At 43.5% G+C, this 24,164-nt stretch overlaps 1 protein-coding gene across 3 annotated transcripts in view; it reads right to left on the bottom strand.

Annotated features, from left to right (window-relative positions):
• Positions 1 to 24,164, bottom strand: part of RFX4 (regulatory factor X4) — a 172,231-nt gene that overhangs the window by 137,241 nt on the left and 10,826 nt on the right. For 2 of the 3 annotated variants that reach the window (XM_086401147.1, XM_086401148.1), the window contains exon 2: positions 6,756 to 6,842. In XM_086401147.1, the coding sequence (XP_086257273.1) occupies positions 6,756 to 6,842 (87 nt within the window). Of the gene's footprint in view, positions 1 to 6,755; positions 6,843 to 16,437; positions 16,508 to 24,164 lie in introns of those variants that run through there. The other variant, XM_086401149.1, reaches the window with a different exon arrangement.

Below are 24,164 nucleotides of genomic sequence, written 5' to 3'. Positions count from 1 at the left end.
CACTCAGGGGGCAGAAACGGCAATCTGTAGGGACACTTGCCTGGCAGCCCAGTGGTTAAGACTCCGAGCTTCCAATGCAAGTTTCGATCCCTGGTTGGGGAACTAAGATTCCACATGCCATGTGGCACGTTCAAGAAAATATTAAAAAAAAGAAAAAACAGGGCAGCCCATGATGGGTATGGAGGCCGAGGAAGGGCAAGAGTTGGAGGTTGTCTTAAATCATAACCTAAGCACTGGGCCTCCTACGCCTGCCTGCAGGGCTGCACCTAGGTTCCCAGCCGGGACTAACCCTGCAGGGTTCATCCCACATGGGCAATCCAGTCTTTGAAAGCCATCCTAGATGGACTCTCTGTGGCACGCCTCCCACCCCAGACCTCTGGCTCTAAGCCCCTGTCCTTGCTCTAGGAGCTGTCCCAGAGCCTTTCTGCTGTTGGCGGGGCTGGGGGCTTTTGCCTACAACTCCATGGGAATGTGGACCAGTTTAACCACATTTCTCTGGAACTCTCTCTTATGGAGTTAGAAAATACCAAACTGGATGATAACCAGACATGCCAAGTCGGGGGAGAGAAAAGTAAATTACACCTCTCTAGCCCTGGAATTCAATGGGATTTTAATGTTAATAATGAGTCGCAATAAGTGGTGACCCACTGTGACCCCAGTTCTATGCCACCGTGCTGTTGAATTCCAACTCTTCCTGTCCCTGTGCTTTAAATATCCCCCTTCACCCCCGGTCTGTCAGTAACGCCAGAATAATGAGCTGGTGAAGGGTTAGGAAGGGTAAGGAAAGCAGATGTTGCACGGGGCAGGTGGGAGGGAGCTGCCGAAGGGTCTGACAGTTGTTAGGAGTTGTCAAAGAGCGGAGGGAACAGGACTTAGTATGGACTGTCACTCATACACACTCACACACACACACACTCACACACGCACACTCTCACACACACACAGTCTGATAACTCTTGGAGATACAGGGAAAACTCTAGACATCTGCCCAGGATCTAAGATAGACTGAAGTCATTTGATTTAGCTGTTAAGGAAATGGTGACCTGAAGCCTAGAAGACGGGCCCATCAGGGTTACAGGACTGTGCAGTCATTTGTTCTGTTTCCCACAGAGGGAAACAGGAATCCCAAGGAATCCCACTGGGTTCCTGCTCTTAGGACCCATCCCATCACCCCAGTCTGTCCAGTTCCCTCCATCCCACTGATATCACCCTGGGCTTCAGCCTCGTCCCCTTACCTGGGCCAGGTGGGAGCCTCTGAAGTGTCTTCCTGGCTCCAATTCACCTGCAGAGAACCAAACTCACCTTCTGAAAACTGGGGTCTGACACGCCTCCACTCAGCCCCTGCAGTGGCACCGTAACTATGCAGCTCCAAACCCCTCGTCAGAATCCAAGTCCCTCACCAACTTGGTCCAAACTCTGCTCCCCAGTCCTGGTTCCCATGACCCTTCCATCTCTCTGCTCAAGACAGTGTGGAATACTCTTCAAGTTCAAAACCTGCCTTGTGGGTTTTTGCCTCCCAGTCCTTTACTTAAAGGAACCACATGGATCCTAGGAGACCCAACGCAAACGCCGCCTCCTTCAAGATGCCTTCCCTAGTCATTTTCCAACTGTGTGACTGATCCCAAACTTCAGCATGCATTCTAATCACCTGGGGGGTTGTTAAAATGCAGAGTGTGCCTCAGTCAGTCTGGAGCGGGCCTGAGACTCTGCATTTCTAACAAGCTTCCAGTGAGGTCATACTGGAATCCAGGAACATACCTGGTATGACAAGGTAGAACATGCTGCACAATTCAAGTGGAATTTATCACATACAACCTTGCCTTACTAATATGCGAACATGCACCTTAGCTTCCCTTCTGGAATGAAAATTCTTTGAGAGCAGGGGCCTACAGAAGAGACAGCTTTTTTTTTAAGAGGTAAGAAATGTTTTAAATATTTATTTATTTATTTATTTGGCTGTACCAGATCTTAGTTGCAGCAGGCAGGATCTAGTTCCCAGACCAGGGATTGAACCTGGGGTAGAACATCACAGACAAACTGCTGTAAACTAAAGAAAAATATCTTTTTGTCTGAAACAAAAAGACACACTTCGTTCAAACGAGTAAAAGTCTGATGACTAACTTTTAGAAACCAGAGAACCATGCAATGAAAACTTTAAAGGGTTGAAAGGGAAACAAAAATCTTACCAAACTAGAATTCTATATTCAATAGCAAAAATATCTTTCAAAAATAAAGGTGAAGTAACAATGGTTTTCGTGATCTATACTACTCTGTATGGCCCTACCAAAAATAGTAAAGGAATTTCTTTGGGTTAAAGAAGTAATGATCCCTGAGCTTCCCTGGTGTCCAGTGGTTAAGACTCTGTGCTCTCAGTGCAGAGGTCATGGGTTTGATCCCTGGGCAGGGAACTAGGATCCTGCAAAGATTCCACATGCCGCACATTTCAGCCTAAATAAATAAATAAAGTTATGAAGGAAACGAAAAAAGTTATCCAAGATGGAAACATGGACTTGCTGACAAGGATGAAGAGCCCTAGAAAGGGTCAATATGTGAATAAACATCAATAAATATTGACTAATATGTAAGACAATGGTAAAAATGTCTTACAGGGCTTATAACATAGGTAGATGTAAAACACATTAAAGCAATGGCACAGATGATGGAAAAGTGTTAGATTAGGTCAGGCTGTGAGAGTGTTCATGCCCTGTATTTGAAGTGGGGGAAGGATTCATGTGAGGTAGACATGAAAGGAAGGGTGCAGAATGTAATCCCTGAGTGAAACACTCTACAAGAACATCTAGTTGGAGAGTTAGCAGAGAAAAACACTTTAAAATATTTACCTGTGTTAATCCCTCCCCCCAAAAAAAGGAACAAGGGAGGAATAAAGAAATAAAGTCAGATGGGAGGAATAAAAACTAGATAGCAAGTTTGCTGATTTAATCTCAACAATGTAAGTAACTATATTACATTTAAATGATCTGAATATTCCAGTTAAAGATAATCTGACTGGTTTTTTAAAACTATATAAAAAATCCTAATATTGAATTCAGAAAGGTTGAAAATAAAAAGACAAAGATATACCACAACAATCCCAATAAAAAAAAGAAAGCTGGTATAGTTATAGTAACATCAAATAAAATAGACATGAAGGCAATAAGTATTACTAGACATAAGGAGATGCTGCTGTTTAGTCACTAAGTCCCATGTGACTCTTTTTCAACCCCATGCACTGTAGCCCACCAGGCTCCTCTGTCCATGGGAGTCTCCAGGCAAGAATATTGGAGTGGATTGCCGTTTCCTTCTCCAGGGGATTTTTCTGACCAGGAATTGAACCCAAGTCTCCTGTGTCTCCTGCATTGGCAGGAGGATTCTTTACCATTGAGCCACGTGGGAGACCCAGTATAAGGAGGGACATCATTTCAACAAGAGGATTCAACAATCCTAACTTTCTAAGAAATGAATACTTTAAAATATGTAAAGCAGGAATTAACAAAACTGAAAAGATAGGTAATCACACTGTAATACCTCTCTCAGTACCTTGGAGACAACATCAAAATCTATAGGGATATGGAACATCTGAAAAACATGATTAACAACCTGATCTAATTGATACCTGTAGGATATTCATCCAAATGTGGCAGAATACTCATTCCTTACAAGCATACGTGAGCATCTGCCAAATCGAACACATGTTTGGACAAAAACCAAGTCTTACTAATTTTAAACATTGAAGTCATACAGAATATGTTCTGTGACCATGGTGGAATTATAACAGCAATCATACAAAGTTGCCTAGTAGAAAGGCAACTAGGAAATCCCCAAGTTTTTAGACATTAAGCAATAGATTTCTAAATAAATCATGGGTAAAAGAACAAATCACAATAGGAATTAAAAAATAAGTTTGACTGTATAATAATGCATGTATGACACCAGAAAAATTATGTGATGCAGTTAAGTAGTACTTGGAGGAATTTTTATACCTTTAAATGCCTACCTTAGAAAAAATTGAAAATCAATGATCTAAGTGTCTGTCTCACAATAGAAAAAGGCAAAAAATTGAACTCAAAGAAAGTGCAAAGGAGGGAAACCTAGAGGTAAGAGCAGAAGTACATGAAATTTTAAAAAGGTGTAAACTGAGAAAAGAAAAAGTGAAAAGTTACCAAAAATTAAAAACCTATACATAAGAGCTAAAACTATAAAACTTTCAGAAGAAAACAAAGTTATCAAAAATCAAAAACCTATACATAAGAGCTAAAACTATAAAACTTTCAGAAGAAAACAAAGGAAAACCTTCATGACATTGGATTTGGCAGTGATTTCTTGAATATGGACACCAAAGCACAGATAAAAGAAAAAATAGATGTCCAAGTGGAAGGGGACATGGGTAAACCTATGGCTGATTCATATTGATGTTTGATAGAAACCAATGCAACACTTAAAGCAATTATCCTTCAATTAAAAATAAACTTAAGACAAAGAAAAAATAGATAAATCAGACTACGTTAAAATTGAAAACTGTGCATCAAAGAGCACAATCAACAGAGTAAAATATTTGCAACACAAATATCTGATAGTGGGTTAATATACAAAATATGTAAAGAACTAGCAGTTGGGAAACTTAAATAGGCATTTCTACAAAGAATAAGACAAATAGTCAATAAGCACATGAAAGAAATGTTCAATATCACTCATCATTAGGGAAGTTCCTACAATTCAACAACCACAGAAATAAACTATCTGATTTTAAAAAAATGATCAAAAGGACTTCCTTGGTGATTCAGTGGTTAAGAATCCACCTGCCAACACAGGGCACACAGGTTTGATCCTTGGTTCAGGAAGATTCCATATGCCCCGGGGGAACTAAGTCCATGGGTCACAGCTACTGAAGCCCATGTGCACCCTGGAGTCCATATGCTCTTCAACAAGAGAAGCCACCCCAACGAGAAGCCTGTGCACCACAGCTAGAGAATAGCCCAGCTTGCCACAGCTAGAGAAAGCCTGCATGCAGCAACAAAGACCCAGCATAGCCAAAAATAAATAAATAAAATTTTCAAAGTTCACAAGCTTTATGTTTCAAAAATGGCTGAAAGACTTGAATAGGCAATTACTCCAAAGTATACATAATACAAATGGTCATTTAGTACATGAAAAGATGCTCAACATCACTAATCATTAGGAAACTATAAATCAAAACCACAATGAGATATTACCTTATACATTAGAATGACTATTACCAAAAAAAAAAAAAACAAAAAACAGAAAATAACAAGTATTAGCAAGAATGTTGAGAAATTGGAACTCTAGCACATTGCTGGTGAGAATGGGCAGCCACCATGGAAATACAGCAGTGCCTCAAAATAGTAAATATGGAATTACCATATGATCCAGCAATTTCGCTTCTGGTTATATATCCAAAAGGACTGAAGGCAGAATTCAATCGGTTATTTGTTCACCTGTGTGTATAGCAGCATTATTCACACTAGCCAAAAAATAGAAATAGCCCAAACGTCCATCAATGGACGACTGGATAAACAAAATGTGGTGTAGACACATACAGTGGAGTGTCATTCAGCCTTAAAAAGGAAGCAAATTGTGATACATGCTACAACATGGATGAATATTATGCAAAGTGAAATAAGTCAGTCACAAAAGGACAAATACTATGTGATTCCATCTATATGAGATTCTTACAGTTAGTCAAATTCATAAAGAATAGCAGAAAGTAGAGTAGTAATTGCTAGGGACCGGGGGAAAGGGGGATGGAGAGCTATTGTTTAATGGGTACAGAATTTTAGTTTGGGGAGATGAAAAAAGTTCTGGAGATGGATCATGGTGATAGTTGCACAACGAGGTGAAAGGCCACTGAATTATATACTTCACACGGTTAAAATGATAAATTTTACATCAGGCATATTCTACCACATTAAAATAAACGTTAAAAAAGAATGTTCAGAGATGCTTAAGCTGTCAAAAACTTGAAGCAAATTTAAATACCCGTCAACATGTAAATCGATACATACACTGTGATAGAAGCATACAGGGGAGTACTATGCAGCAATGAAAAAGAAAACCTACCGTGACATACAACAGTATGGCTAAATCTTCCCTGAAGAGTCCCTGAACCTATGAGAAAACTGAACTGAGGAGATGCACTTTACCAACTAAGAAAGACATTCTGTCGCTGTTGGAAGTGACTTTATAATAAGCTGCCCCCTTTTTATAGTGCTTTAGGGACAAATACAAGTCCCAAGTTGTCTTCTGCTCTTAATATAAGATACCCAGGAGCCCTAGCCTGACATAACGAACACAGCAATTTATATCTTTCCATCAATTCCAATTCTCTAGTTCAAGATGCAGGAAAAATCGTTACTTTCCAACACCAAAGACATTTGCGACTTTAAAACAACAGTCCCATGATACACTCCTTTAAATCCGTATCTATGGAGAATGGCCTTTCCCATTCAAAGTCCACATTTTCCCACTGGAGCATCACTGAGATGGAATCTTTAGGGACTCAGACAATGAGAATGTGTAAACAGCAAGTTTTTGCTATGGCCTCAGTTTCCACATCCATCTGAATGCATTGAACTCCCTCCTGGAGGATATTATAAGGAAGGCTTGGGTATTTCATAAATGGCTGGAAAGCCTCTTGTTTCAGGTAACATGACCTAGTCTAGCGTTCCAGATGCACCATTCCTCATCAGAACACAGCCTATAGCCAGGACATCATGGAAGATTGAGTTTTAAGCACTTACTTTCATCATTAGAAACATTCCCCAGAGATGTGTGGTTGGAATAACGCTTGTTTTCACTTTCGTTGAGACATCTTTCAATCCAGCTCTCTAAAAATGAAAAATAAAGAAAATCACACTGTTGGTGTTTGCAAAGAGACAGGAACATCATCAATGCACTAGGTTTAAACGCCCATCAACTTTCATCTGAGATCTGCCCAGACTGGAATTGGATTTAACATGAAGCCCAGTATGCACCATTGCTGATGAGATTTTGCTGAGTAGCTTGGAGGCAAAATGGTAATTCAAAGCTCCACTTGAGTATTTCTTGGCCAAATTCAACTAATTTTGGAGTATTAGTACCAACTGAGTGTCCACAGAGAATTATCTTTCTTCAAAAAGAAGATATTAATATATTCCTGAGAACTAGTTTGTAAAACAAAATTTAGTCAGCTGAATCACTGATGGTTTGGAGACTTGTGAACTAGCAGCAGAACCCTTAGTTCAAAAGAAAACAAAAAGAAAAGCAGATACAACCCTGAAGGTTCTGGTTGAAGCGGAGGGCAGGGAAACTTGCAGTTTCCTCCACCCCTACTCTGTCAGTGACCCCTGAAGGGGCTCTTCCAAGCCCAGACTGAGACTCCACAGGAGGAGGCTTCAGAAGGTCTGGAATAGTTACCTATTATTTTATTTATTTAAATTTACTTAGCTGACTCTGTGGGCCTCAGCTGTGGCACACAGCATCTTCAGTCTTCCTTGCAGCATGTGAACTCTTAGTTATGTCCTGTGGGATCTAGTTCCCTAACCAGGGATGGAACCCAGGTCCCCTGCACTGGGAGCACGGCATCTTAGCCTTGGACCACCAGGGAAGTCCCTCCATTAGTTTTAAAACCGAAAGACCATAGGAATTTTTTTTTAAAATCCAATTCCAAACAATACAAATGTACTTTCCATGAAGTAGCATAATGCTTTTTCTATGATCTAGAGAATCCACTATCGGTTCATTCATTCATTCAACAGCATCAGCTAAGTACATCAGTTCTGCTACAATGTTTGTTTTGAAACCACAAATGTGTTCAATGCAAGTGATACATTAGGGAACCATTTGTGCCTAGCACAAATTTTCTGTTTGCTTATGCTTGATTTCTTTCTTAGAAAACATTAAGTGAATGCAGAAACTGCACATAGCTGAACTGAGCCCTGTTCAGTTCAGTTCAGTTCAGTTCAGTCGCTCAGTCATGTCCGACTCTTTGCGGCCCCATGAATAGCAGCACGCCAGGCCTGCCTGTCCATCACCTGAGCCCTGTAGGAATATGCAAAAGGCACACGTGCTCACACCTCAAACACCTACCAGCTATTTGAGTTTACTGCATGGGTTGTGAGCCACAGATAGACCACGTTCCACCATTTCACAATAACACACAAGCTGTGGCCCTACCAAAGTCCACTTCCAAAAGTAAATTTCAAGTCTTTTTCAAGGTCAAGTGCCATACTTATTGTATTTATATGCCTCTTAACCATGTAACATGTGTAAAACTGTGCCATCCTTTTTATTAGGGTCCTATCTTTTTCCCCATGCGTCACTGACAAAGTTTTTAAGCGTTGTGCCCCTAGTTTATTATTCCAGTGAATGCTGTGCTTTTTGTTGTGCAGTTTTGTAGAATGGTGATAACTCGGGGGGATGCATATTAGTGTTAGAGCAGAACTGATTACACCCATGAATGTGTGCTTTTGAACAGTGCTGTCGCCTGCTGCCTTCTTTATAATATGGGAGCTGTCATTTACTGAACCCCTATTTTAATATTAACATACTTCATTGAATTCTGACCACCACTCTCTGAAGTAAGGATTTTCATCTCCAGTTTCCCTAGAGAGCAACTGAAGCTTAATCGAGTAATGTGACACCTCATAATTCAAAGAGCCAAGGAAAAGTTCATTACTTAGTAACATATTGTTAAAGGAAACCACACTAACACTGGCTCCTGAGCAATGTAGTGAGGGGAAAGCAAGCGCCAACAGCAGAGAGAAATGTTGGGGTTTTGGTGTGTATTGTATGTTTCAACAAACTGCTTTTTAAAAAGCTGCTTCCACAATTGTAGCAGAGAAATATCCAAGGAGTGGAACAGGCACCAGCTTGTTAAGAGGATATGGAAATCTGGTATTTCTAAGGAAACAGGGAGCAGCTGAGAGATTCAAAGCATTAAAACGCTACCCCCTTCCAGATAGCAAACGTACAATGTAGAAACAGCTTGCAATGGTTTCAAAGCTGTGATGACACAGGGTGGGTGTTTGTCATCACATCTTATGCAAAACCACATCTGGATACAAATCTCCAGAATTCTTTTCAGAATTCTCCAGAATGTCTCTACTCAGATCTTCTAACCCTTTCAAGTCCTGGCACATTTTCCCTGGCAACAGCCGTGGCTGATGTCAGATGGCGTCTCATGAAATTTGTAGTCCCTCCCTCCACCTAACCATATCACCAAAATCCATTTCTATTGTTCAAGGCCAGCCCTTGGTCTCCCTAGCTAGGTATGCACACCTACTCACTGTCACGTACCCATGGGCACACACATTCACAAATACACCGCCACTATCCTTCGTCAGTAGAAGGGAACACCCTCACCCATTTGCCTGTGCCAGAATCAGGCTTGTTATCATCACTGTCACTCCGCAAAGGGGCCTATTCTTGCAGATGGTAATCCCCAGCCATTGGAAGGGGGAGCCCTCTCTGAGAGCTCACTGCTACATTCTGGAAAGGAGCTGGCTCTGGTCACCAGGTGGGTCAAGAGATGCAACAACTGTCCACAAGAGTTCAAGTCAAGTAAGAGCTGTCCTGAGGGCAGTCCCTCTCCCCGACACTGGCCAACCCTAACCCTGGAGAGAGATGAAAGCAAAGTTACAGGAGGGAGAGAGGGGAGAGAGAAGAAATCTCACCAAGTACTCCTTTCCCCCATCCATTGCCCCCACTCAGACCTCTCTGACCCACGACTTAAGCTTGTGTCCACTCCGCTGCCCAGCTCTGCTCCCTGGAGCAGCGCAGAGTAGGTCTGGTCTCTGAGGCACATGTCAGATACAGGAGGAAGCCACACGTCTTCATTTTTTTCTAGTCAAAATGGACCCCACTTGTTTCAGCACTTTCTTGGGAGAAATTGTTCCTCTACTTTTTAGCCATCCAGTTCTCCTACTTCTGGCATCTTCTGTTTAATCAACGTCTGTTTGGACATGAGGGGCTCAGTGAGCTCTGAGGGTTCAGACGGGGTCTAAGCTGTGCCAGGTCTGGCAAACCATCACCTCTGTTGTTCTAGACACGGGGGTTTCCAGAGCATTCAAAGGTCTTGCATTCCAGATTGTATGAACGCAACATTCTGAAAAATCTATAGAAGCCACAGGCCTTGGAGTCACAGGTGCTTTCTGAGCTTTGTCTTCTTCCCTAGGGGGACCCTTAATAGTGCCATCTGCAACTCGTGTCCCATAGTCAGGTTGCTCCATAGGACTGAAAGGCCTCTATTCAGGTCACCTGAAGGAAACATTACATACTTTAAAACTATTACTAATGGGTTATGGTCTTACAAAGGTCAAGAATTAATCAACCAGAATGACAGGCATATTGAATGTTTAATGAAACACTGCATTCATCTGTCTTACTCATTTGTAGATTGTGTGTGTGTCCGTGCTCAGTCATGTCCAACTCTTTGTGACCCCCATGAACTGTAGCCTGCCAGGCTCCTCTGTCCATGGGATTTCCCAGGTACGAATACTGGAGTGGGTTGCCATTCCTTCCTCCAGGGGATCTTCCCAACCCAGGGGTCAAATCCTCCTCTCCTGTGTTTCCAGCATGGGCAAATGGGTTCTTTACCACTGAGCCACCTTGGAAGCCCTCATTTGTAGATTAAGGGGCTTAACAAAGGCCACCATATTCTGAGCTCTTATGGGTCAAGCATTATGTAAATGCATTTGGTACACCATCATACGTAATCCTCATAACAGCCCTACAAGACAGGTTCTATCAATATGCCCATTTTAGAGAGCAGGAAACTAAGGCTCAGAAAGATTAGATGACTTGTCCAAAGTCATCCAGCTAGTAAGAGGAGGATCAGTATTCACACTCAGGTCATAACCACAGTGCTGTCTCTCTGAGTGTGCTCTGAGCTCTCCTTATCCCATATCCCATACGGTCTCCAGAACACATTGCCAGTATTGCAACAATGATCACAGTCTGCCTTGTATTACAACTTGTGCTAAAACTCAACGTACATATTACAATTTTTGCTAAGTTCATTTACATGTTTCTTTGCAAGGCTTTGTTTTACATAACAGGCTCCTCAGTTCAGAACTTAAACATCTTAAGAATGCAGTCCATTTTATTTTATTTCTCTTGACTCTCCACTAGTGCCTGGTATAAAGTTTTTCCTATAGACTGGCTTCAACGAACATTATGTTATTGACATGAATGATATAAAAAAATGCACACTGTGTAAGGAGATATATCCACATGTCTATAGAATTTCTTAATCGCTTTCTTTTCTACCACATACAGCATAAAAAGGACAACACATCAAAGGCAATTTTCCAAATAAAGAAAAATTCAACAAAAATGTATTTTGTCCCATGTAGATCAAGAAGCTGTAGTCAAGTGAGTCTGATATAAACATGAATAAGACTGGTTTCTGCCCTCTAGTTGCCATCAAAAAAAACAAGGCGGATGCTCCTCCATCAGCTCATGATTGCTGGGACCCTGTCATTTTTGTTCACCTGTGCCCAGGAGCTGGCACTCTGCCTGGGTGCATAGATATAGTGCAATAAATATGTTGTTGAAAGCATTACTTTTTTTTTTTAAAACAACAGTAAGTTCCTACAATGTGCCAGATACTATGTGAGTTTTTACATGTGTGGAAAAGTCATAAATTAAAACTCAGGACAATATGATATGATATGTCTTAATACCTATATTTATTGTTATGAAAAACAAAAGTTCTCATACTGTGATCAGCACAGCAGTATTGGCGCTGTGCTCTGGGACACTGGAGAAGCAGAGCTCAATTCACACTTGGATAACCTCCTGTTCCCTCCTGCCTCATACTTGATCCATAAAAACCATCTGACCTTTTAGGAAGAACCAGGCTTGCTCTAAGTGTCCAACAGGATTAATAGATGACTGTGAGCATAGGCTCCTGGGCTGCAAAGCATCCTTTCACCTGACTCATCTGGGCTCATGGGTAGGAAGGAGGATGCCTCGTAGATTTTTCATCTTACAGGGAGTTTAACCCACATTCCTTAGAGGCCAATCTTCATGCCTCCCCACTTCAGATCAGAGATTTGGAAACCCCAATTTGAAGTGACTTTCTCAAGTTCCTAAAATGAGATTGAGCAGAACCTTAAATGGTTATTGGGTTTCCCAGGAGGAAATCTTGCTTCCCTTTGCAGCAGCAGCAAATAACAACCAGGCAGCAGCTGCACTGGGGGCACGGCACATCCAGGCCAGTCCAAGACTCAGAGCAGTGCTTCGCGAACATCCATTGGCCTGGCAAGAGGAGCTGACCACGTTGGTTGTCAAAATGCACATAATCCTTGAAGTTTACAGGGCACCCTGACACAGAGAACCTGATCTGAGCTTCACAGTCGACGTCATGGGATAGAAATTTCCACCACGTTACAGATAAGGAATGGCTTCCTCAGTGGCTCAGCGGTAAAGAATTTGCCTGCAATACAGTAGCCGAAGGTTATGTGAGTTCAATTCCTGGGTTGGGAAGATCTCCTGGAGGAGGGCAGGGCAACCCACTCCAGTATTCTTGCCTGGAGAATCTCGTGGACAGAGGAGCCTGACAGTCCATAGCGCCACAAAGAGTCAGACACAACTGAAGCGACTGAGTACGTAGGCACAGACAAGGAAACCACACAGAGCTGTGGCTTGTTGTCAGTGGTGTGGCCGAGGTCATACAGTTCAAAGGTGTTAAAGTCAGAATTCAAACCCAGATCTTCAGGCTCCAAAGCTTATGCTTATTCTTCCCACTGCATCCTACTGGCCGTGAGGCAGGAGATAGATGGGCCTCAGGCCGAATAGTTTCTCCCCTGTGGACAGAAACTCCATAACAGCAGGATCATGGAGGAGGCTGGACCCTGTCCAGATAAAAGATAAAAGACCACACATTCCTCATTCTTGAAGTCAAGGAGACCTCCATGACTACACATGCACAGAAAGGCTCCTTGGGAGTCAAAAATGGGAAGGGGTACCACCCATAGTAAGTGATGTCAACCTACCCATAGGTCTCTTCCCTAGAATCCATCTTGGCTAAGAGATGTGCACACACACAGGGGAGGACCCTAAGATACACCCAATACAGACTCAGAACCAGGCACAGCAAGATGACTGGCCAAAGGAAACCCAGAAGAAATGCCCCATAAAAGTAATTCAAACTACTGTTCTGTCTCCCTGAGCCCACCTGCATGTCTGTCTGCATGTACCCTTTTTCCTCCTAATAAACACATTACCTAATAAACACTGTTTCCCTCCTGTCTATATGTGCAAATTCATTTCCACATAGCTGACAGGCCAGGGCCTTGTCACTGGCCACTGGCCCTGGCAGTCTAGTGGCGAGGATTCAGCGATCTCACTGTCGTGGCCTGACTTCAAATTCTGGCCGGGAACCCTGCTTCAAGCCACTGCACCCGAGGCCACCCAAGAGCAGGCACAGGATAGTGGTTCCCTCTCATGCATCCATCTATTCATTTTGCAAACACTTATCAAAAGTTTTCAGTGTAAAGTTCTAACAGAAGAAATGAACAGGGACTTCCCCAGTGTACTAGACAACTCCGCACTTCTAGTACAGAGGGCGAGGGTTCGATCCCTGGTCGGGGAACTGAGATCCCACATGTCAGGTGGTGTGGCCAAAAAAAAAAGAATAAAATAAAATAATTTTAAAAAGAAAAGATGGACAAAAGCTATTTAACAGGAAACCAATATATTACAGCAGGATATTTCTGATGGGCAAGGGTCTCAGGATCTGAAAAGTTTTCTTATGCATTCTTTTTATTTATTTCCCTCACTCAGCTTAAAACCCAGTATTCAAAAAATTAAGATCATGTCATCTGGTTCCATCACTTCATGGAAAATAGAGGGGAAACAACAGAAACAGTGACAGATTTTATTTTCTTGGGCTCCAAAATCACTGCAGATGGTGACTGCTGCTGCTGCTGCTGCTGCTAAGTAGCTTTAGTCGTGTCTGACTCTGTGCGACCCCATAGATGGCAGCCCACCAGGTTCCTCTGTCCCTGGGATTCTCCAGGCAAGAATACTGGAATGGGTTGCCATTTCCTTCTCCAACGTATGGATGCATGCTAAGTCACTTTAGTCATATCCAACTCTGTGCAACCCTATCGACAGCAGCCCTCCAGGCTTCTCTTTCCACAGGATTTTCCAAACAAGAATACTGGAGTGGGTTGCCATTTCTTTCTCCCACAGATGGTGACTGCAGCCATGAAATTAAAAGATGCCTGCTCCTTAGAAGGAAAGCTATGACAAATCTAGACAGTGTACTAAAAACCAGAAACATCACTTTGCCAACAAAGGTCTATATAGTAAAGCTATGGTTTTTCCAGTAGTCATGTACGGATGTGAGAGGCGGACCATAAAGAAGGCTGAGCACTGAAAAATTGATGCTTTCAAACTGTGGTGCTGGAGAAGACTCTTGAGAGTCCCTTGGACAGCAAGGAGATCAAACCAGTAAATCCTAAAGGAAATCAACCCTGAATATTATTTGAGGGACTGATACTGAAACTCAAGCTCCAATATTGTGGTCATCTGATACAAAGAGCCGACTCATTGAAAAAGACCCTGATGCTGGAAAAGATTAAAGGCATGAAGAGAAGGGGATGACAGAGGACGAGATGGTTGGATGCTATCACTGACTCAATGGACATGAGTTTGAGCAAGCTCCGGGAGATGGTGAAGGACAGGGAAGCCTGGCATGCTGCAGTCCATGGGGTCACAAAGAGGTGGACACGTCTGAGTGACTGAACAACAACAACATTTCCCTCCTTCTTAAAAATGTAAATTCTAACAACCCTGAGAATCTCGTTTGGTGCCTAGTCCCCAAGGGCCCGGAGTGGTGTCAAGCACAGAGCTGGCAGTGATGGTTGTGATGAAGTGAATGAAAGAAGAGGGAGCATCCTTCCTCAGGAAGACCTCTGGGAAGAAACAGCATTGGAGCAGAGACAACCTGTGAGGGAGTGAGGACTTCCGAGATTCTGAGACCTGGAACCACAGAGACAAAGGCTCACAGGTGGATCGTGAGTGACCTGTTTATGGAACCTATTTATGGCTGATGCAGAGTAACCCCAGGGAGACAGTACAAGATGAAAGAGAAGATAGAGGCAGGCCAGGAAGAATGTGGAGCCAGTGGTTAGAAAAACTAGCTTTCAAAGCCCAGTCCTTTCACTTACTAGCTATGTAACATTGAGGTGGTTCCTGAACATTTTTAAAGTCCTGCCTCCCAGGTTTCTCCAAAAATTAACTGAAATGACACAGGTAAAGCACTTAGCATGCTTGTGGGAAAATGAGGGAAGCATGGTCTCTATCCACCAGGTGCTCACAGCCGTGGTGGGGACAGTCAAGCATATATTGAGGGCTTTCCAGGTGGCTCAGTGGTAAAGAATCCACCTGCCAATGCAGGAGACACAGGTTTGATCTCTGGGTCTGGAAGATTCCCTGAAGGAAGAAATGGCAACCCACTCCAGTATTTTTGCCTGGAAAATCCCATGAACAGAGGAGCTTGATGAGCTACAGTCCATGGGGTTGCAAAGAGTCAGACACAACTGAGGGACTGAGCATACACACACAGCATTTATTGAGTGCCCTCTCCACGCTGATCACTCTGCTTTACCTCTCTTCCTCACAGCAGTTCTGAAACAGAGCCCTGAACAGCTCCAACACTGTAAGGAGGAAAGTGAGTGTCAGACAAGCTAGGTGAAGTCACCACTACAGGTCTGTCTGACCCCAGTGCTGTTGGCTGTCACCCTGGCACCCTGCCTTTCTAAGCCAGCAGGTAACTGGGAGTATGTCTAGATTACAAAAAGGGGCTTCCAGCTCAGCTGGGCTGTTTCACAGAGGGTAGGGGGGACGGCATTTCAACTGGCCCTTAAAGAGGTCAGCATCTGCCAGACCAAGGAGGAGAGAAGGGTGTTCTGGCGAAGAGGGCCACCGTCATGGACAAAGGCAGAAAATGGGCTCTGGGAAAGGTGAAGAACCCACTGACCCGTGACCCAAGGCATGGTAGGGGACAGTGGGGGATTCCATTAGGAGCAGATTGCAAAGGCCTCACTGCCCCCTCTCCCAGGCCAAGACGCCTGCAGGCAGCTGGGAGCCAGCCATGACTTTGAGGCAGTGGGGGAATAACACGATGAGCTTTGTTTCTGAGGAACTGGGTGAGAACAGGGAGTTCTTGACTTATGCAATACCTGAGGAAAATGCCGCCTGACTTAGAAAGTGTCACCGAGTTTTAATAGAAGGCGGCATTCATCCACTTTCTATCAACAGTCTTTTGGGGCGCTGCGCTGGGGCCTATTTTAGGAACGCACAGCTTTAGAAATGTTTCATAAAAGAGCTGACAGGCCACACGTGGAGCTACCCAGGGAAGACCGGGCCCCAGGTCCCTCTGGGGGTGCCAGGGCGCACCCTCACACCCCTCCCCCAGACCCCAGGCATTACCAGTGGACCCGCGCCTCCAGGGCCTGCTCCTATCTCCCCTCAGGCCAGGATGTGCGTTCCTCTGGATCATTCTGTCTCGCCCCCTTTCCTCTCTCCCCTGGGGCTCCCCACGGTGGTGACACACAGGTTCGTGTGGGAAGTGGGCCCAGGAGGCCGGCAGCTGTGGCCTCTCCAGGGTGGGGGCGCCTCAGGTCAGTGGGTTGCCATGGCAACGCCACAGGCCTTGCCCCAGGGGCCGCTGGGTTCCAGGAAGGGACCCTTGTCCCTGCCTCCAAGGGGCAGCCCCACCCTGGCCCTGCTCTCATTCCATCCCTGGCCCACCAAACAGTGATTTGGCACCGACTGTTTGCCAGGCTCTGTGGCTCTAGTGGTGAACATGCAGCAAGGTCCCTGCTCTCAGAGAGCTTATAATCTGTGGTGGAGATGGAGGAAAACCAATAAACAAGAAGACTTAGAGCACAATGAGTGTCATGAAGAAATGAAGCCAGGGAATAGGATAGAGAGAGATGCGGGTGCGGTTTTAAGGGGCAGGGACACTGAGGGCCTCTCAGAGGAGGTGATGTTGAAGTGCAAAGGCCCAAGGTGGAAGGGGGCTCGAGGGTGTGAGGAAGAGCTGGGAAACCAGTGTGATAGGGGAGAGGGAAGAAGGGGGAGGGCTGTAGGAAATGAGGTCAGGGAGTTAGGATGCGCGACTTGCTGGCCGGAGTAAGAACCTCATATGTATTCCAAGTGTGCTAAGATTCTGTTGCAGGGTTTGATCAGGTGACATGAACTGCACTGGCTCAGAAAGGACAGCCTCAGCTTGTGAGGGGCCTTACATTCATACATCCCACTGTTTACCAACTCTTTATGGGGTAACTTGTTACAGGCACTCAGCTAGACAGTAGGAACATAGGAGGGAAGAAGACAGGCAGTTTCTGTCTTTGTGGAATGTTAGCGTTTAGTGCGGGAGTCAGCTATTCAATAATCTCACAAATAGAGATGTCATTACCAAGAAAGCCAGGGGAGAGGGGAAACAAAAGGTCTGGTCTAACCCATGAGAGTCAGAGAAACTTCTCAGAATAAGTAGCATCAAACTGACGGCTGAAGAGTAAGAAGACACATATTCCTACCCCAGGTAAACAGAGGGAGGATGGCAGGAGAGACAGCATGTGCAAAGGCCCCGGGGCTGGCAGGAAAATGACACATTCAAGAACAGGTATTAATTCAACATGTGCTTAATGAGACTGTCCTGCTTAACTAACATTCTGTAAGGTGCTGTGTGGCATGAGCACATAAAAGCACTGCCTCCATACTCAGGGCTGGGTTAAGGAGTCTGGATTCTATTCAGTAGAGGGTTGAGAACCTCTAAAAGTTTTCAAGCAGAGTGTGGCAGAAGCAAATCAGCTCTGTGGGCAGCTCCATCAGGGGCTGCTGAACACAGTCTTAGTGGGGGAGGGAAAGGGAAGCATGAGACCCTACCTCTTATCATCTAAACATGGACACTTCTGATACTGAAAAGCAATGCTGGTAAGAATTTTGCTGGGACCATATACATAAACCAGGTGCTTCCATGATAGTTCAGATAGTGAAGAATCTGCCTGCAATGCAGGAGACCCAGGTTTGATCCCTGGGTCAGGAAGATCCTCTTGAGAAGGAAATGGCTACCCACTCTAGTATTCTTGCCTAGAGAATTCCATGGACAGAGGAGCATGGCTTGCTACACAGTCCATGGGGTCACAAAGAGTCAGACACGACTGAGCGACTAACACACTGCACATAAACCAGGACTGCCTCAGGCTAACTGGCACTTAAAGTCCCCCTAGTAGGAGGCCACTACAAGAGTTTAAGTCTTCAAGGCTTGATGAGTGAGATGAGAAGAGATAAGAAATGTGTCCTCTTTCTAGCTAACTGTATCCACTCATCTGGCCTAGCCACAGTGTCCCATGTCTCTTCTTGATCTGCTGGGGTCTCAGTCACTGCATTATGTGAGTGAGTCCAAGGTGACACTTTTGCCATCTCCTGGAATGGTGCCTCTCAAAGCAAGCACCATCATCCTCATCAACATCATCATCATAGCAATGACTTGCCCAAGATCACACAGCCTAGCAACTGAGCCAGCTAACTCTAACCTAAGCATTAACTTACGTTTTGTTGTTGTTGTTCAGTTGCTAACTCATGTAAAACTCTGCGACCCCATGGACTGCAGCATGCCAAGCTCCTCAGACCTCTACTATCTCCTGGAGTTTGCTCAAATTCATGTCTATTGAGTCAGTTATGCTATAGAACCATCTCATCCTATGCCGCCCCATTCTCCTTTTGCCTTTAGTCTTTCTCAGCATCAGGATTTTTTCTAGTGAGTCAGCTCTTTGCATCAGATGGCCAAATTTATTGGAGCTTCAGCCTCAGCATCAGTCCTTCCAGTGAATATTCAGGGTTGATTTCCTTTAGGATTAACTGGTTTGATCTTCTTATAGTCCAGGGAACTCTCAAGAGTCTTCTCCAGCACCACAGCTTGAAAGCATCAATTCTTTAGTGTTCAGCCTTTTTTGTGGTCCAATTCTCACATCCACACATGAGTATTGGAAAAACCATAGCTTTGACCATATGGATCTTTGCCAGCTATGTAATATCTCTGCTTTTAAATATGCTATCTAGGTTTGTCATAGATTCCCTTTCAAGGAGCAAGCATCTTTTAATATCATGGCTGCAGTCTCCATCCACAGTGATTTTAGAGCCCAAGAAAATAAAATCTGTCACTGCTTCCACTTTTTCCCATCTACTTGCCATAAAGTGATGGGCCTGAATGCCATGATCTTAGTTTTTTGAATGTTGAATTTTAAGCCAGTTCTTTCACTCTCCTTTTTCACCCTCATGAAGCGGCACTTTGGTTCCTCTTTATTTTTTGCCATTAGAGTGGTACCATCTGCATATCTGAAGTTGTTGATATTTCTCCCGGCAATCTTATGAGACCCATAATTACACATCTTAAAGTCTCGTTGTGAGCACTAAGCTGTGTCTAAAATAATACCAGACACACAATATGTGCTCAAAAATGTTATTGCCCCTTCTTACTTTAGGAAAACTCAATGTAGAAAACTCTGAAGTGAGCAGAGATTAATAAAGATGTCATTATTTGCAACATAACAAGAATTAGCAAGGGAAGCCCAAGGATACACCAATGCCAATATTTCACAGATCCTGAACTCACCAACAGTTTTCGGAGACTAGAGAAAATTAAACCTAAGATGTTCAGTGCCATCTCCTGTCAAAGATAAATGCAATGTAAAAGCAGCTCCCTGCTCTGAAAATATCCCTGAGAACACCAGAGTTAATGTACATAATTGCTTAAGCAGGTTGGGAAATTGTCATTTTCTCTCCACTTTTAGCAGTGGGGAGAGCATACCTGGAGAGCAGGCGAAACAGGGAAAGGAGTGGCACAGAGCAAGCTGTAGACGCATGGAGCCACCATGAGTCCCAGGCACCTGTTTATGCCTGAGGCACTTTTCTGGTTTGTTTGAATTAATATTGTAGTAGTTAAGGACACGTGACCGTGGGCTCAACTGCAAGGTTCAAGTCAGACTGTCTTGCTGTCACCTTGGGTGAGCAACTCCACTTCCCTGAGCCTCAATTTTTTTTAATCTGCAAAATGGGAGTGGTAATAATGGCACCTCATGGGATTTGTATAGTGAGGCATAGAGTATTTCCATGATAAGCACTATGTAAGTCTTAGCTACCAATAGTGTAATTCTTATATCAGACCCACCTCCCCAGCATTGTTCTTTAGCTCCTTCCTGTTATCATTCTGTTTGATACTTGGATCTCTTGGTGCATGGCCTGGGAAGCCAGGAGGGCATTAATTCTAATCCTCCCCTTAAAAGGGGCTAGGTAAACTCCACAACCCGGGGCAAATTACTTAACCTCACGGACCTCAATTTTATTCCTATATTAAAAATATCTACCCCGTGAGGTTATTATGAGGATTAGGAGAATAACATGCTCCTAATATTAGTACTTAGTACTAATATGCTTAGTACTTAATATTAGTACTTAGTACTAATATGCTCCTAAGAATAAGCTCCTTAAGAGCTGACTGTACCTGATTCCCCACTCTTAGGACAGCGCTTGGCACAGAAGAGCAGCTCAATGAGGAGAGAAGAGGAAGGGAAAGAAATAAATGAATGAAGCACCAGCTCCATGCCTGGTTCACAGGGGCTCAGTGAATCTGCAGTTAATCTATCAAGGACTTGCTTGCACAAAGCCTTGAGTCAGGCTTTCTAGAAAGCAGGCAGAGAGATGCAGCATTCCTCACAATATGAAAGAGGGGTTGATTAATATCTTAAATAAATACTTACTGAGTGCTGACTTGTGTCAGACACTCTGGCAGGTGCTTTGCACTTCACTAAGCACAGAGAATAATGACACGGGTGGAAATCTTGAGAAACAAAGGAAGAAGCATCAAGTAAACACGGAAAACGAGGATGGGAAGTATGTACACTGAGAGCCAAAGTTAAGCCAGTCAGAACTTGAGGCACAAGGGAAGCCCCCAGCCCCTTCCCTGGAACTGCCTGTTTTTAATTTGTGTGGAGATGGCCTGGCTTCAAAAAATGCAACTAGCTTTGGTAGCATAACAACCTCAGTTTGGATACTCTTGCCGTATGAAGCAATGCAGGAGATGCAGGTTCAATCCCTGGGTCAGGAAGATCCCTTGGAGAAGGAAATGGCAACCTACTCCAGTATTCTTGCCTGAGAAATCCCATGGACAGAGGAGCCTGGTGGGCTACATTCCATAATGTCGCAAAGAGTCAGACACAACTTAGCGGCTAAACAACAACAAAAATGAACCAATGCACGTGACTGAATCCCATGGAGTGACAATTTCCCTAAGTACAGGATGGGAATGATCCGGCCCAGGTCACAGGCTTATGAGGTTACGTGTTGAAAAGACTGAACATCGTGGAAGTGCTGTGGAAAGTGTTTTCTTCTCCTATGCAGTCTTGGGCAGAGGGCAGAGACAGGGAGTGGAGAGAAGCCCTTGGAAGCTATTACAGGGACTCAAGGAGAAGCAAGTCCTCAAAACCCCTTTGTTTATTGAGCTTTTACAACATGCAAAGGCCCTGTGCAGACCCCTTTATATGGACTAATTCATTTAATGTTCACAATACCCTATAAGGTAGGTGCTATGCATGGCCCCACCTTACTGACAAGCAAACTGAGGCTCAGAGAGGTCACATGACTTGCTGAGTTCAGATTATCTAGCCCATGGCAAAGCCAGTTCTTACTAAGCCTGTGGGATTCCAGGGCCAGAGCAGTTAATGATTATATCAGTGATGGCAAACGATAACATGCTATGCAGTGGAAGGGGCTGGCTGTTATTTTAACAACCAAGGTTTTTATGCCTAACCAAGCAGTGATAAAGAATCTGCCCACCAATGCAGACACGGATTTGATCCCTGGGTTGGGAAGATCCCTTGGAGTATGAAATGGCAACCCATTCCAGTATTCTTGCTTGGAAAATACTATGGACAGAGGAGCCTGCTTGGGCTGCAGTCCATGGAGTCACAGAGTTGGACTTGACTGAGCACACACACGTGCATTATAAGGAAAAGCAGGCAGTCTGTGAGTAAATAGGTATGAAGCCTTTGATGATGTAAGATGTCAAATTGGCCAGAGTGACTGGCAGGCGAGAAATACCTTCCCAGCGGTGGTGCCAGGTTGAACTCAGATGAAAGGAATACATGGTATGAAGGGACCCCCACAGGAAGGAGCCCCTTTGAATGCCTTCGGTCAGCAGCCTTGGCCAAAGTCATCTCTCAAAGACATCTGTAAGATCTCCTTCTAACTCCTGGTCTTAGGCGGCAAGGAGGCAGTCTGATTTTGAAATCAGAAAAATTGGTGTTCAAATCTTCATTTGCCGCTAGCTGTTTGGCTTGGAGATGTTACCTGGGCTCTCTGCACCTCAATTTCCTCTTCTACAAGATGGGTAACTAATGCCACAAGTTGGGTATAAGAATTAATTGAGTTAACATGCATAAGCATTTCACACAGTGATTGGAAAAGGTTATAAATGTTATTAACTTGCTATTCAATTTCAAAAAATGAGTCACTTTGTTAAAAAAGCAACAAATAATTTTGAAAATAGCTCATTAGGTCAGCCTGCCATTAATTACCAAAATAATTTCAGTGTACTTTTCTCCTTCCCTCCCTCTGTCTCTTTCTTCCTTCTTTCTCTCTTCATTCCCTTTCCCTTCTCGAAAATAATCTATGTATCAATATATAGTCTCCAGGTACTATGTACAATTAGATGGATTTTGTGGGTTTTTTTTCCCCCTTTCTTCTTTTTAAATCACCTTTCAATACCAAGAAAAACTTTAAACAAAACACAGACCCACTGGGAATGCTATTTTTAGGTTCCTCATCTCTTGGACCTCTCTGGATCCCCTCTGCCCAGTGTGATTTCCCAGCTGTGCTCAGGGCTCAGCCGGCCTCTGAGTGATTCTCATGCCTGGTACGGTGTGGCAGGGACCAGCTCCAGGCAGGCAGCCCTCCTGGCTCCCAGTGCCTCTGGGGTGCCCTGCAAGGTAACACAGGCAGAGAACACTCTGCAGCCTGGGCACCCAGAGGAAACCCCAACGAAACAGAGAAATAATTCATTCTTCTAATCACAGCAAAGTTTTCAAACTTTAAAACAGAGCCTTGATTAGAAGAAAAGCTGTGGGTTTTTTTTTTTTTTTTTTCCTAAAAGCCTGGCATTTCTGAAAAGGTCCCCTACCCAAACCACAGCAACCTCAAAAACTTTGCCCACTGAGTCGAAAATAAAAGTTCACGGAGACCAAAGGCTCTCTCACAACAACAGCTCAATGCTTTAGAAATCTTCTTTTCAATGTTTAAAAATTTGAACATTTTAACTGAGGGCCTCAAGCCGTCTGGAATCTTTTTCCTTGTAAAACTCCCAGAGCTTTCTCAGCCAAAGTTACTTATTTTTTTATGATGTCTAATAATGCTTTATGGATAAACTATGTTGGTTGTGTAAAAGACATCATCAAGTAAAAGAAAAAAACTAAAAACAAATTTTAGCTGTTTTAGTAGTTGCATAAGGATGACATAAAATTAGTTATTTTCTTTTTGATCGAATAAAGAGCTTACAGAGGCATCCAAATTCTCCCCCAACTCTAGATTTTTTATCAGCAATGAAACTGAACACTACAAAGAAAACATGTCAAAATGTTTAATAGGTCAATTCCATCATAAATATATGTGAGTTTATGCTATGAGCCCAATTCTGGAATTTTATAAGACCCCAATAACTTCAATAGGAATTTCACTTACCCATGAGCATTTAGAAGCAGTACACAAATTATAAATACAGTACATGCATGAACACCCCTAATTTAGACTAATCATTTGGGGAAAAGATGATGTGGAATATCATCAATATATCTCAAATATCTCCCATGCTCATTTTTGAAAAATTATAAATCCTGTAATTGTAACATTCAAAGAAACACTTCCTTCTTCAAAAGTCTAATATCAGCTTGAAATGACTTCACAGCAGTCACAAGATTCAAAATAAACACGTTGACATGTTTCTCCACCAGATGCACTTGTGCCTTAAAAATTAGTTGCAGCATGATTAGCAACCACTAATCACTCTTAAGATTATTCAAATGACAGTCCAAAATCTAGTTCAGGAGTAGTTCACTTGTGTGTTCACTCATAGTGCACTTCCTTCAACACGATGGATTCAG

The sequence above is a fragment of the Bos grunniens genome, chromosome 5 (assembly GCF_055505025.1).
Source record: "Bos grunniens cultivar Pamir isolate PY7600 chromosome 5, Bosgru_T2T1.0, whole genome shotgun sequence".
Classification (NCBI taxonomy): domain Eukaryota; kingdom Metazoa; phylum Chordata; class Mammalia; order Artiodactyla; family Bovidae; genus Bos; species Bos grunniens.
The sequence above is the reverse complement of the archived record's forward strand: the minus strand, read 5'-3'. Positions and strand labels throughout refer to the sequence as shown.